The 14,936-nt window shown below is 40.3% G+C and overlaps 1 protein-coding gene across 1 annotated transcript; it reads right to left on the bottom strand.

The window, feature by feature from the left end:
• Nucleotides 1-3,115: 3,115 nt before the first annotated feature.
• On the bottom strand, nt 3,116-5,881 carry LOC131242847 (uncharacterized). The gene is made up of 2 exons (XM_058241763.1): nt 4,607-5,881; nt 3,116-4,182 (listed from the first exon to the last, which is right to left on the bottom strand). Exons 1-2 carry the CDS (start codon nt 5,675-5,677, stop codon nt 3,247-3,249), a joined length of 2,007 nt encoding a protein of 668 aa, XP_058097746.1. The 5' UTR covers nt 5,678-5,881; the 3' UTR covers nt 3,116-3,246.
• Nucleotides 5,882-14,936: the final 9,055 nt, after the last annotated feature.

The following is a 14,936-nucleotide window of genomic DNA, read 5'->3' as shown; positions in this document are numbered from 1 at the left end:
CTTGGTGGATCTGAGGCCACACCCATCTTGCAGCTACATGGTTGAGTTGCTATGTAATCTACGACCAAAGTAGTTCAATTAAAAAAAAAATGGGCTGGACCAATGAAAGCCCTCCACATTAGTTCTCAATGAAGTGGGTGTTTCCTTCCCTGGCAAGGCTGAAAAGCACTAAACTTCCTGAAGCAGTGACCGTGGCCTCACCTTAATGTATGTATTATGTATCTATACAGTTCATTTGTTATGCCAATTAAGTTTGAGCATATATATATATATATATATATATATATATATATATATATATATATATATATATATATATATATATATATATAAACAAACAAATCTAAAGCTTTGATGTACCATACCATAGAAACAGTAGTGATGGAACACCCACCATTAAAAACTTCCTAATACTGATTGTAATATTCATTTGCCATCCAACTTGTTTATAAGTTCACACAAACTTGGGCAAAACAACAAAAAAATCAATTATAATCTTGATTCAAAACTTTTGTGGCGTGCAGGAAGTTTTTAATAATAGTCATTCAATCTCTATTGTTTCTTGTGTTGCATTGCACCCAATGTTTTACTCGGCTTCAATTTTTTGTGGCCTTGGTAAGTTTTCAACAATGGGTGTTCAGTCTCTATTGTTTACTGTGGTGTGCTGCACCTGGCATTTGGGTCGGCTTCATTTTTTTTAGGTCCATGCATTAGAGTAAGCTGGGAAAATGGACAGCGTGGATACACGACACATATATCAATGTGTGGACCCTGATAACGGCCTCACACCGAATCCTTGTTAGTTAAAACGAAGAGCTATATGACACGTGGCCTATGTCTTTGCAATGTACAGGAGTTTTCAACGGACGCCACTAAACTGTAAGTAACCCAAGTAACAAAAATCACCTTTGACCCAAGCTCTGTGGGGCCCACCTCATTATAGGACACGAGCCCAAACATGAGCGAGATCCAAGTGGGCCACACTACAAGATACATTGCTGTGACCAAGCTTCCTTTTGCTTGGAAAATATTAACTAAATGGAATTAATGACTTCCTGCATAATCCCTGAAGAATGTTTCAAAGCAAGCTTCTAGAAGGGCGAATCGATCAAAATACCCTCTTTTTTTCTTCGAAAATGTGGAGCTAAGAATGATGGGGCCCACTTGGTGTGTGCATGATTTCCAACGGACCAAGTTTCAATACCTTAAAATTCAATTGAGGGTGGAATGACCAAAATGCCCTGCGGTGGTGTCGGAGCCTATTAAATGAACAAAAAAATCCAAATCTGATCATCAGGTACACCGCATCACAAAGGCCCGTTTGGACGTCAAGATCTACTTTTGGGGTTCATTCTCATCATGGGGTTCAACAGACTAACGGTCAGGATTATCTGAACTTGGGCCCCATTGATTCCGAAATGAAACGAAGATGGGGACACACACATCATATAATTCCGAAAGATGGACGGTCGATCTATTTCTGAGCCCCAAAAACATTTCATGTGAGACCTTGCAGTAATCCAAACGGTTCATTATGATGGCCCTCGTGCAGTACAGGGAAACCGTCCATTCCACATTAATCATGGAATGGGCCATGCCCCAAGATCTCCCTTTACAGGTGATCTTACCCATCTTGATTTGTGGCTTGCAAATGTAAATTTGCTGACAATGGTCCACCTTTGGATAATCTAGGCCCTTGGTGGGCCCCATTGTGGATCAAAGATTGAAAAATTGGTGTACCCCATGTATCACTTACTGCTAAAACCGGATTGTATCAACCCATAATCAGGCCATTTCAATCAAGGCCGTTCAGGCTCCGCAATGTACCGGTTTTGGACAATACCTTAAACCTTGTTGTGGTGATCCAAACAGCTTATTGATGTTAAGAACTTAAGATCATGGCATTGAAAAAAAAAAAACTTCCATTTGCAAGACTCCCCATCTATAATGGGCCAGATGGAGGGCTAAGATTGAATCCCATTGCTCAAAATGGATAGTGGCGTTGATTCTTTGTCCAGGTCTGATGCTAGAAATAGAAATCTTTGAGATTCACACACTTTGAACTGTTAGATCCGGTTAGGAATGATCTGATTGCTGTCCTTGGGTCGGCATCCGTGATCGTACGCATATCAGACCATTCCGATCGTCGATCATGTTCTTTTCAGTTCTAACGGTCCTTACTGATGCAAGAATCCCTCCGAAGTCTCCAAGTAGTCTAATAAAATTGTGTGAGCAGCCCCAAATAAACGTGCACCAGTTGTTGGGGAACCGGAAGCAAAGGTACACGAATCAAGCAAAGTACATATAATGGCACATCCAAGTCCCAACAAGGAAAATTTGAATTTTATATGAAAAATTTTTTTCCAAAAAAATAACAAACAAAGTGACAAATATGCACTATGAAGGCAGAAATTACAAGAGAATAGAGTATTACCGAATCGGAAAAACCTTGAATCCACTTCACAATCCTTAGGCCTAACTATGCCTTTCAAACCCTAGAACACATCCACTACTTTCAAATCCCGATTACACCTGATATATAAAGTATCACAACCGAAATAGGAAACAAATTCCACACTTATGTAACTCTTGCACACGCTCTCAATGGGACCTTCAATTGTATCAACATCTCATCAAAGACATCGATGGCATTGAACACCTTCGATGACATCAAGTAGCAACACCAAAATGTCCCAACAACTAACATGGAATTTTCCAGATTTTCTCAATAAAATTGAGCATCTATCGATGGCATCGACCTCTACTCAATATCATTGAGTGGTCTGTCAATGCCAACCCTATTATTGACAGATTTAAGACATCAACAACACCAATCAGGTGGGCAGGATCTTCTGTAAAGGTGCATGGCCCATTCCACAATGGGGCCCACCAGACTAATGTCTCAGGTTATCCAAAGGCAGAGCCCCCCAACAAATTTGAACCATTGCCTGCAAATTTACATCTGTAAGCCACCAATCAGATGTGTAGGATCATCTATAAAGGAGGATGGATGTTGGGGCATGGCCCATTCCTCAATTGGGACCCACCAGACTAGTGAATGACAAAGGATCATCTACAATGAATGATTATACAAAGCTGGCATTGCCCAAATGAATGGATTAAAGACATGGAAGGACAAATTGATCTTTGGCCATTGCTTAATATTTCAACAATCAAATAACAGAAGCTGCAAAAGCTTGCAACTTGTTTCCAATGTCTCTCTCGAGAGATACAGTACACCAATTTTTACTGTGCAGCTGCAGCAACAACAGGCAGTGAGGAAGATCTAACTCCCATCTTTCCACTCCCAACACTACCTCCCTGCTGAGAATGATTGAATTCTCTCTTCTTCCCGCTCGATGTTGTCGTGACCGGCATGCTGTTATTGCTACTGCCCCGCTTCAATCTCCTTCCCCCCACTTCAAGATCATGGCCTAACTCATTCAATGCGAGCTGTTCCACCTCCTCGCTAGCGTTCGACAGTGAAGTCCACCGCTCGGTGGAGTCGACTGAATTGGGCTCCCACGAAGAAGGCCAATGGTGGCCGAGGAAGCTGTTGCTCCCTGCCGACTCTTGTGGTTCTGTCTCCCCTCCTGCATTCCTCACTGTTACATACTTGTGGAGGCTGGGCTCCATCAGATCATTGTTGTTCATGACTACTTCGGATTCCACAAATGGGTCCTTCATCGCTGGCCTCCTCGTACCAAATCGCCCGCCCTCAGCATCAGAGCTTTTGTACTCGGAGAAACCAGATGAGAGATTGGAAGTAGTGCAGGAATTGAGATTGTCCACAGCTTCGAGAATGGAGCGGGCCTTTGATACGCAAGGCGGGAGTGAAAAGGCGGTGTTCTGTTGATGGTAGTTTTGGATATCCTCCAGCAGCAATGAAGTATAGGAGGGGGCATTGAGTGCATCTGGATTCAGACCCATGACGTCTAGGTCTCTTGATCTCCTTGAAGATCGGGTTCTTGTTATTGTTTGGGGATTGAGACTTTCTGCCATTGTGCCTGTTATTGCAACAGCATCACTACTTCTGATCAGCCCTTTCATGTCCATGGCTTCTTCCATTATGTCAGGCTCTAGCTGCTGCTCCTTCAGTCTGCAGTTCATGAGCTGTTCACGTATGCCGGCAATGTTTTTCTCATCAGATCTCTGCATTTGAGCAGCATTCTCATTGGATTTCTGCATTGAGAAAATATGATTACAGGTTATTACTGCTTGATTTCTATTGAGTACTGAGGGAATCTAAAGAAAACCCAACGCAGGTATTGATGAAAGCCCAAAAAACCATCATATGGAAATTGATAGGAAACCCAAAATACAGATAAATAGAAAATGATTACAGGTTATTACTGCTTGATTTCTATTGAGTACTGAGGGAATCTAAAGAAAACCCAACGCAGGTATTGATGAAAGCCCAAAAAACCATCATATGGAAATTGATAGGAAACCCAAAATACAGATAAATAGAAAATGAAAAGAAAAACCAAACAACCCTTCAATTGAAAATGCTGAGAAAACCGAAAACAAATTTTGATAGGATGCAAAGAAGAAATGGTATTTGAATAACAAAGATACAAGGAAATGTATTTAAAACTCTATTCACCTGCAGTTGTAACTGAGAGGTTTTGTCAGACCCTTCCTCTCCTTTGTTCTTTGCTACCTTGACATTGCTTCCCTTGTTATTGTTGTTGTTGCTGCGGTCATGATTTTTCCCAGCAGGCTGTTCTGTTCTAACAACATTCCCATCGATTTCATTCATGGGGTTTCTTCTATAAGGAGATTGATCTGCTTTTCTAGAAGAATTCCGGCTAAGGGATGGCTGAGGATTATGGTGATGGGTATTCTCATTCGAAGGTCGGGTATTTGCAGGCGAACGGGCTCGAGGAGAGGCACTGCTCCTCACACTCACCTCTCCACTTCTCTTCGTGGAAGAAGGGGTCGAACCCCTTCTGTTATTCTCACGGGCAGTGGTGATTGTTGCCGGGACTGAAACCATCTTTCCAGGCCTTGTCTTTTCTGTCGGAGTCTCCTGTCTTCTCCCAGGAGATCGACTTGCCCTCCTCCCTCCGTTTCTCTTTCCATCATCCCTGCTACTGGAGCGCTTGAGTTCTGAAGCCCCAGCATCCCTTTCCCTACTGGGAGTTCTCCGGTGGGCCTGCCTAATTTGGGGAATCTCATCATCACCGCCCATCTTATCAGCTGGATCATTGTCGAAATCATAGCTCCGTTTTGACCCTGAATACTTCTTGCTTCCGCCACCGCGGGAGTTGTTCTCATTCGAGCCTTTTCCAGATGAGCTCCGGCTCAACCTTCCACACTGTATTAAGATGGCATCGACCTCTTCCTTCGTGCAGCTCGATGTTCTAACAGTGGCGGGGATTGCATTAGAGACGTCTTCTTTAACGGCAGGCTCACTTCGTTTGGGTTCTTCTGTTGGTTCTTTGGCTCCTTCATAGCCGTTGTTGGGGGTTGCAACATGGGTTTCTTTCTTTACAACGATTGCTGCAGCTGCAGGGGCTGACGCCGTTGATTCTTGCTCAGGTTTTGGTTTTGGGAGGTTGTTCTCTTTGGGTTGGGAGAGAGGAATTGGACTGGGGGGTTGGGGAGGGGTAGAAATGGAAGAGGAGATTTTTTCCTGGTTTTGAATCCCTTTCTTGCTTATACAAGCACCCATGTTTGGAATTTTCTTTTTGGTCGTTGATGAGATGAGAGTGAGAGTCTAGCAAATGGTGGATTAGAACGGAAACATATATGGGGAAGAAAGAAAGAGAGGTCCAAAAAGGTAGGTTGGGGGAGTTTTAAAGGGGAGGATCTTTATTTCAACCTTTTTTTTGGGAGAGTGAGAGATTTCAAATTTAAATTCTCAACGGGCGGGATAAGCGTTTTTTCGATCTGGGTGCAACGTAAAATAGCCGTTGAACCCAAGCTGTCGGTCTGACTCCTTATTTTGAGCCATGACAAGAATACTCGCGAGAGTAGGATCTTCAATCCCATTCTTCTCAGCAGCAGCTGTACGCGGATTGCGTACTGAGTAAGTCAGTGCACTTAAACGTACTGAATAAACTCCGCGGGGCCCACCATGGCTGTATGAGTCTTATCCACGCCGTCCATTTGGTTTTTCTAGATTATTTTGGATTTGAACCCAAAGTGGAAGCATTTACAAATCTCAGGTAAACCGCACCACAGGAAACATTGGAAATAATGAAGTCCACCGTTGAAACCTTCCTATGTTCCGTAGTGATTTCTATTTGCCATCCAACCTGTTCATAAGATCATATACAAATGGATGGAGGGAAAATAAAAATATAAGCTTGATCCAAAACTTCTGTGGCCCCAAAGAAGTCTTCAACGGTAGTCTTTGAATTCACAAATTTTCTGTGGTGTGGTCCACACGAGGTTCGGATATGTCTCAATTTTAGGATCATGCACTAAACTTATCTTTTAAAATAGATGGACGGAGCGGATAAATGACATAAATCATGGTGGGTCCACAGAGTTTACTCAGTGGGCAATCCGCTTCCGATAGCATGCTACCCCTGCCAGGACCGACTTGGTCCAGGCATTAGCTCTGTGGGGCCCAGCGTGATGTACTGGCTTTATCCACTCCGTCCATCCATTTTACCATATTATTTCAGAGTACTATCCAAAAAATGAGACAGATTCAAGGCCCAATTGAAGCAGACAGTGGGGATTGAATGCTGACCATTAAAAACTTCTTGGGATGCTTAGAAGTTTTGATCAAGCTAATATTCTTGTTTTCCCTTCATTCAAATCTATGTGACACTATGAACGGGTTGGATGTCAAATAAACATCACAGTGGATCCTACGGTGGTTTCGACGGTGGGCGTCATTATCACCACTGTTTCCTGTGGTGTGGTCAACTTTAGTCTTAGATTTGCCTAATTTTTGGGTTCTTATACTAAAATGATCTATATAAATGGATGAACGGAGTAGATAAAACAATTCATCATGGTGGGCCCCATAGGCCTGGATTGGGTGGGGGCAGTAGGCAATACGCTACTGCAACAGCTAGGCCAGGCCGTTCATCAGCCAATCCTCACCTCTTATCTTCAATGCTCTGTCGTGATCAATGGGTGGGCTACAGGTGTTTTTTTTGCATAGGCATATGGCCCACATCATGATCAAACTGAATTTTAGGACGCTGCCATTGTTTCCGTTCACTTGCAACTATGGACCGTTATAGTGGAATCGTTTTAATCCTTTATACCTTTCATACAAGTGGCCCACCTAATGAATGATCCGGGCTGATTTTCAGGTAGCAGGTCCATCTCATGGACGGCTCAGATCTCTTAGTCGAGGTGGGATTTGAAATCCTACTCTCGCGAGTAGCTATTGCATTCTTCTGTTATTACTATTGAATCGTCTAACGGCTACATTCCAGACGGCAGGTACTTGTATGGGGAAACAGAATCTTGCGGTTAATCTGTCTTTATACGTTTGTTTGCTGGGGAAAGATCAAATGTCTACACGTTGTTTTATGTATATACATACGTTTGCATCATTGCATGTCTTTGTAACGGTCAATCGAGTTTTAAAATTCGAGTTATACGGTACTCAGGCCGACATGGGGCTTGATATACAGGCGCACTCATAAATTTTACACGTGGATTAGATTGTTTGACCAATCCTAACGTCTGATTCGTAGACACTTATTTGTTGAAATAGGATCGTTGGATACTTTCATTTTTAACCGTTCAATAAATGTCCACCAATATGAACAGTCAGATGATGAAATAATCTTAAGTTTTTGCTCATGACATATCTACACTAATTTGGACAATTTAATTTGATTACTTATATGCCAGGCCTGCAATTTCTGAGCGCCTAAGTATCATCCATCACCCACTGCCAGAGTATCAAAGTTTTTATATAAACTTTGAAGCCATCAGTGGGCACCAAGGTTTAGATAGATTGTGGAGGGCCTCATGACATCCAGTGAGATTTTGAAAATCTGTCAATATTTTCATGAAAAATAAAAAAGAATTAATGTCATACAATAATAATTTTCGTCATGAAAATATCATGATATTAATGAAAATATATTTAAAAATTTAGCTAACTAATAAATAGTTTATTTTTTTTTATTTTTACTGAGATTTTTCCCTTAATATCCTAGAAAAGTCTCTTTACCAAAGCCTTCTGTTAAATTTTCATACCAAGAAATTCCCAATTGAGAGATTTGTCCTTGGATTAGAGCATCTTGGGTACTCTGTAGTATCGCTCACTAAAGCGTCTATTCCAAGTGGGGGTGGTTAACTGTGGAGTATGTACTGACAGTGGGTGTGTACTAACAAGCTAACCCGAAAATAAATAAATAAATAAGCGTCAATTCCAAGTAGCCCATCTGCACTATGGTTATCAAGTAGTCCTATCCACACCTTGGCGGCTTTCACCCTCGTCTAAATTGCGCTTATCATGTGTTATTCTTTTCATCACTCCAACATAAGTCATAATGTTGATTTTAATACCAATTGTTAAGAATCTAACTAATGCATCAAAAGCTTCGAGAATGATGGAATGTGTGAAGTTAGACTATTAAACTCTTGTGATTATAACGGTAACCACCTTAGCATGCTATGGGACATGTTTCAAAGTTCCCACCATTAACCACGTAAGAAAACACTGTACATGTCACACAGCAAAATAATAATGATGATGAAAAGGAAAAATAGAAAAGAGAAAAAAGAAAGCTAATACCTTCATTTATTGAGCCATGTGTGGAAGATGAATGTAAACTTTTGAACGTTTATTCTAATTGAGCATTTTTTTTCATACAATTTTGACTCGAGCTGACTTCGTTATTTTTGGTCCAGAATATTCTACCCCATTAATGGCATGAATCTTTGACATGTGTGCCTTCACTCAGTTGAAACGGATGCAAATTGGCTACTCACAGCACTTCAGTAGCGCCACCAAGTTTTATGGACCTCACCATGATGTATGTGTTCCATTTGGAGATATCATTTTAGGGCAATGAGGCGAAGCTCAAGTGGATCCCAACATAGAAAACAATGGGAATAGTGATGCTCACATTTAAAAACTTCTTAGAGGCACACAAGTTTTGGATCAAGCTGATATTTGTGCTTTCCCTTCATTCATGTTGGTGCAAACTTATGAACAAGTTGGAACTCAAATAAACATCATGGTGAGCCCTAAAAAGGTTTCAATGGCGGGTGTCACTGTCCTCACTGTTTTGTGTGGTGGGGTCCACTTGAGCTTTGGATCTACTTCATTCTTTAGCTCATGCCCTAAAATGATCTCTCTAAATGAATGAACAATATGGATAAAACACATACATCATGGTGGGGCCCACAAAACTTGGTGACGGTCACTTCAGTAGCCAATCTTACTACTGACGCCCTCAGTAGCTAATCCGCATCCAGTGGGAACCAAAAGCACCACATTGATGTTCTCATGTAGGGAAGTTCTGTCAGAGCCCCCATTTATGAAATGAAGCTATAGCAACCCATCCACGCTTCTGTTTGGGTGGAGTAGCCGAAAGCTAGCACTGATTGGATATTTAGTTGGTGGCCATCTAATGGACGGTTGGAATTGGTTAGTAGTGGAAAGTTAACAAATGATTAGATGGGTAAGATCATAGCTAGCAAAAGTCCGTTTTTTCTAAGAAAACATGTATGGTTTGTTAATTGTCTAACCACCGGAGAAAGGAAAAAAATACTCATTTTCTGGACAAAATGAATTAGAAAACTCATTTAACTATATATATATATATATATATATATATATATATATATATTGAAGTTCATCCACATATAGAGATCAGTAACTGGCATACTTTAAAAAAGTCTTGAGTAGAATGTGAGAACTTTCAGTAGGAAGTGATCAATTTATTATGGAAAGAACAATACTAAACAGCTATGAATTATGTACATAATTACTCCTGCACATAAAAAATTTAGAAATTTTAATTTGATATTTTAGCGTTATTTTAAAACAAACGTACACATATTTTCCACGTCTCCGTGTCATTCTGAATGCCTTCTATTCAGTCCTTCCAATAGTCAACGGCCCATGATCCAAAAATCAGTTTGAAACCATCCATCTCATGCAATTTGGCCATGATCCCAAAATCAGTGCTCAGACATTTCTTGCCCTTCAATTGGGCATTAAAAATGAACATTATGGGGGCGTTTGTATTGTAAGTTGCTTAAGATAAGTTGTTTATTCCACCATAGCTTATCTTGGTTTCTACTTGTTAAGAAGATAAGTAGTATTTTAAATAACATACTTATCAGCTTCTCTTCTCTTCCGTCTCTCCTGTTACCTATCTTCAGCAACAAATGAAAAGCTGAAAAGTCAAAAAAATTAACTAAAGTGATCAAGTGATTTTAAGTAAAAAAAGTTACTTATAATTAATCATAAACCAAACTTATATGAAATAAGTTACTTATTAACTATTGTAAGTGGAAAAAGTAACATATTTGGTGGTATCAAAACGGGCCTTAAATCAAGATAAGCTTAAAGGAATCCTTCACCATGAATAGAATATTAATCCTCTCTAACCGTACAGATGATGTACAAATTGAAGACACTATCTTCCTATGAAAGATTATACTGAAAGAATAAGTAGATAATTTTATAATTTAGTTTTAGATTTTTGCTGCAAACTTGATAATATAGTGAGTTCCCATTGAGAGGGCATTTAATAGTTTGTTGAATTTTTTTACAGTCAATTTTATTCTTATGAATAGTTACCTTCCTGAATGTAATTGAATGTGATCAAAATAAAAATAAAAAAATAAATATGGTGCAATTTTTAAAACATCCAATTCATTCAATTATTAACACCCAATTTTCTCTTGCACGAATATAAACTCTGGCTGTGAAAATTCAGAATATTACAGTTGCTTTAACTTACAAATTGAAAATTCAACTTGGAAAATAACCCATAGTTCCTCAACCTTCGAGCGGAAAAACTAATTAAATGCTTTGCACATCCTGTTCTCCGGCTATCCGTGCGAGGCAAACAGAGGTTGCAGATAAATGAAAGAAGTACAACAGGTTGATGTGGCTCCTGCAACATTCTTAATCCATGTCTAAATGGGGAATGGATTAGGAGCGACCCGGCCTCACCCAACATAATGTGGCACTGACCATGGGCCCCATCTTGATGTATTTGTCGTATATCCATACAGTCCATCCGTTTTGCCAGCTCGTTTCAACGCATGAGTCAAAAAATGAAGCAGACACAAATATCAGGTGGACCACACTACAAGAAAAGGTGGTAATTAAAAACTTCCAAGGGCCCACCATAATGTTTATGACGCAGGGATGAACGTGATGAGGACGATCACCGTCTTCCTCAAGGATAACTACTCCGAATCCACGGAGCTTCTCTGGACTCCTCACAGAGACTTCTCGAATCCACGAGAAAAGAAAGCAAGAAAATAGAAATAAATTCTAATAAATTCGAAATTGATTAATTGATTAATAAAAACGAGTTCACAACCCTTTAAATAGGGGTACCAAGCAATAAGAAAGAAATCAGAAGCAAACTAAAATTAAAACTCCTATAAATTCGCAACTTATTATAAATAGTAAATTTACTTTTTATAGTAAGTTTTATATGTGGCTTAACCACGTTATTCTCCTAATTATTCTAAGCACTTTTCATGTTGGACACAACTCTTAAGACCCAACGAATGAAGAGTTATAATCAAACTAAAACTTACTATTTATAGTAAAAACGGAACTAAATATGAAATTTCACCGTCAATAGGATGGAATCTCGCAAATTTCGGCATGGGCAACGTTGGCTAAATTAGCTCGTTCTACCCCAAAATCATATATGGTACGTCGAGTAACTCATTCCGGTTTGCGAGATATGCCTATTTTATGGTTCTGACGGTCTTGATGATTTCTGTCTCTGATCGGGCCTTCTCTGATCCATCTTAGACATGAAAGTGTCTACGGCCCTCTCTACATCAGTCTCCTCCACTTCAAAAGAACTCGTTATCGAGTTCTCGTGTTGCTTCGGTTCATAATACTCGGTCTGGTGCGCAGTAAAGATACCTGGATCAAAAGTTACGATCAATTTATAGTCCACCTTCCTTTGGTCCAACCATGCTAGGAGTGTATCTATGACACGTCCTACATCAGACCCCTCTGCTTGGAAAAAAACTCGTCCTCGAGTTACTCAAGAAACTTGGTTCATGATTCTGAGATAACTTTTGATGCCAATGTTTATTAGCCATTTCCTTGTACATGACATTAGGCTCTTGAGTTGACACAATACATGTACTCATGCTCTCCTTGACTTGGCTAGTATGAATCAGTTCCTTCACTTCTGCCTTCAAGATTTCACATTCCTTCTGATCATGTGGGCAATTAGGCAGACTTATCCCTGTGACAAGATCAATGTGGTTTTGTATATCTCGTATGGGAGACAATTTATTGGGGAGTTCATCGAGCACATTCGTCTTAAAGTCTTGCAACACTGGTTTCAAATCTTCTGGGATATTCACAGGCTCCACATATTTGTTCTTTTCAACTAATGGATATATATCTCTTGTTTCCTCAGATTGTCTAACAAAAGCCTGTTCAGCTGTGAGAGATTGTCCCTCCACTTTAGAAGTCTTGGGTTGGTTCTCCTTTTCCATAGGAGCGAGGATAATCTTTTTACCATATTTAATAAAGATAAATAGGTTATCCCGATCCCTATGTGTAGCATTAATATTATTTTGCCAGGGTTGACCAAGTAACATGTGGCAAGCTTCCATGTCGACCACGTCACACATTATTTCATCCTCATAATATTTACCAATGGAAAAGGATATACGACATCGTTCAGTTACCTCCGTTTTGTTGACCTCCTGGATCCATCCTATCGTGTATGGAGATGGATGTCTTTCTGTTTTCAGTTGTAACTTTTCCACCATTATTTTCGACACGAAATTCTCATCGCTCCTGACATCGATGATCACGTTGCAGACTTTTTTGTATGCAGTGCACCTTGTTTGAAAGATGTTGTCTCGCTGTAATTCTATTTCTACCTTTGGCATGTATAACGGCTTCCTTATGATCGAAGTGGTGGCTTGTGATTTACTATCATCTGATGGTGCTTTGCAGAAATTGGGGTTGTGTCGTACAGCGGCCACGGGCGGTTGAGCATCACTTTGAGCTCGGGGCGGAATTAACGCATCCGCAATACGGTTGAGGGTTGCCTGCAGCCCTTGCATAGTCAACTGACTCTCCCGGTGGAAAGCTTCCATTCTTTCCAAAAGATAACGAATCCCTGGATCACCGTCCACAGGATTTTGATTTATACCTTCGTTGTTTGCCATCGGCCCGAGGAGAATCCTCGCTCTGATACCAATTGACGCAGGGATGAACGTGATGAGGACGATCACCATCTTCCTCAAGGATAACTACTCCGAATCCACGGAGCTTCTCTGGACTCCTCACAGAGACTTCTCGAATCCACGAGGAAAGAAAGTAAGAAAATAGAAATAAATTCTAATAAATTCGAAATTGATTAATTGATTAATAAAAACGAGTTCACAACCCTTTAAATAGGGGTACCAAGCAATAAGAAAGAAATCAGAAGCAAACTAAAATTAAAACTCCTATGAATTCGCAACTTACTATAAATAGTAAATTTACTTTTTATAGTAAGTTTCATAAGTGGCTTAACCACGTTATTCTCTTAATTATTCTAAGCACTTTTCATGTTGGACACAACTCTTAAGACCCAACGAATGAAGAGTTATAATCAAACTAAAACTTACTATTTATAGTAAAAACGGAACTAAACATGGAATTTCACCGTCAATAGGATGGAATCTCGCAAATTTCGGCATGGGCAACGTTGGCTAAATTAGCTCGTTCTACCCCAAAATCATATATGGTACGTCGAGTAACTCATTCCGGTTTGCGAGATATGCCTATTTTATGGTTCTGACGGTCTTGATGATTTCTGTCTCTGATCGGGCCTTCTCTGATCCATCTTAGACATGAAAGTGTCTACGGCCCTCTCTACATCAGTTTATTTGCCATCCAACCGGTTGAAAAACAAATATCAACTTGATCCAAATTGTGGCCCACAATAAGTTTTTAATGGTCAATCACCACTATTTCCCATAGTATGGTCCACCTGAGATTTGGATCAGCTTCATTTTTGACGTCATGCCCTAAAATGAATGGATGGACGCATGGATATACTACACATACATCAAGGTGGGCCACACTAATGGTCAATCACCACTACTTCCCATAGTATGGTCCACCTGAGATTTGGATCTTCATTTTCGGTGTCATGCCCTAAAATGAATGGATGGACGCATGGATATACTACACATACATCAAGGTGGGCCACACCTAATCTGCTCCCGTCTAAATGATATATAGAGCTTTGCTAAGCCCACGTGCATAAACATTGGCTAACACGTGCCACCACATGCCAGCATGGCAGACGGGTGAAATATCTAAGCCATCCACCAGAAGGGTACCACTATGTAGATTCCCCATCCCAAGATCAAGTTGGTCCACTAGTCAAGTGGGCCACAGTAAACAAATGTACATTTGATAACTAAAAAAAAGGCTCACCTATTGAGTGGACCACTTTTATCTTTTGGCAGTAGCATCTACATGGCGAGGTCTACATGATAGATGGCTTGGATATTTCGCTTGTGTGCCATGCTGGCATATGTGGTGGCATGTGCATTAGCTGACATTTAAAGGCACTTGGTTTGGGCAAAGCTCTGAAACCTAAGCTCAATTACCCATGACTTAATCTTTTACGGGGGCATTTGGTTGCACCTAATATCACGACATTTCGGACCAAATCAGTCCATTCAATCATGAAATGTTCTAATAGTTGGTCTAACCAAACATGCCATACACCTACCAGTTTTCTTAAAAATTGTCCCCAAATACAATAATCCTGGACATG

Source organism: Magnolia sinica, chromosome 4 (genome assembly GCF_029962835.1).
Source record: "Magnolia sinica isolate HGM2019 chromosome 4, MsV1, whole genome shotgun sequence".
NCBI lineage: Eukaryota > Viridiplantae > Streptophyta > Magnoliopsida > Magnoliales > Magnoliaceae > Magnolia > Magnolia sinica.
This window is presented reverse-complemented; position numbering and strand designations above follow the sequence as displayed.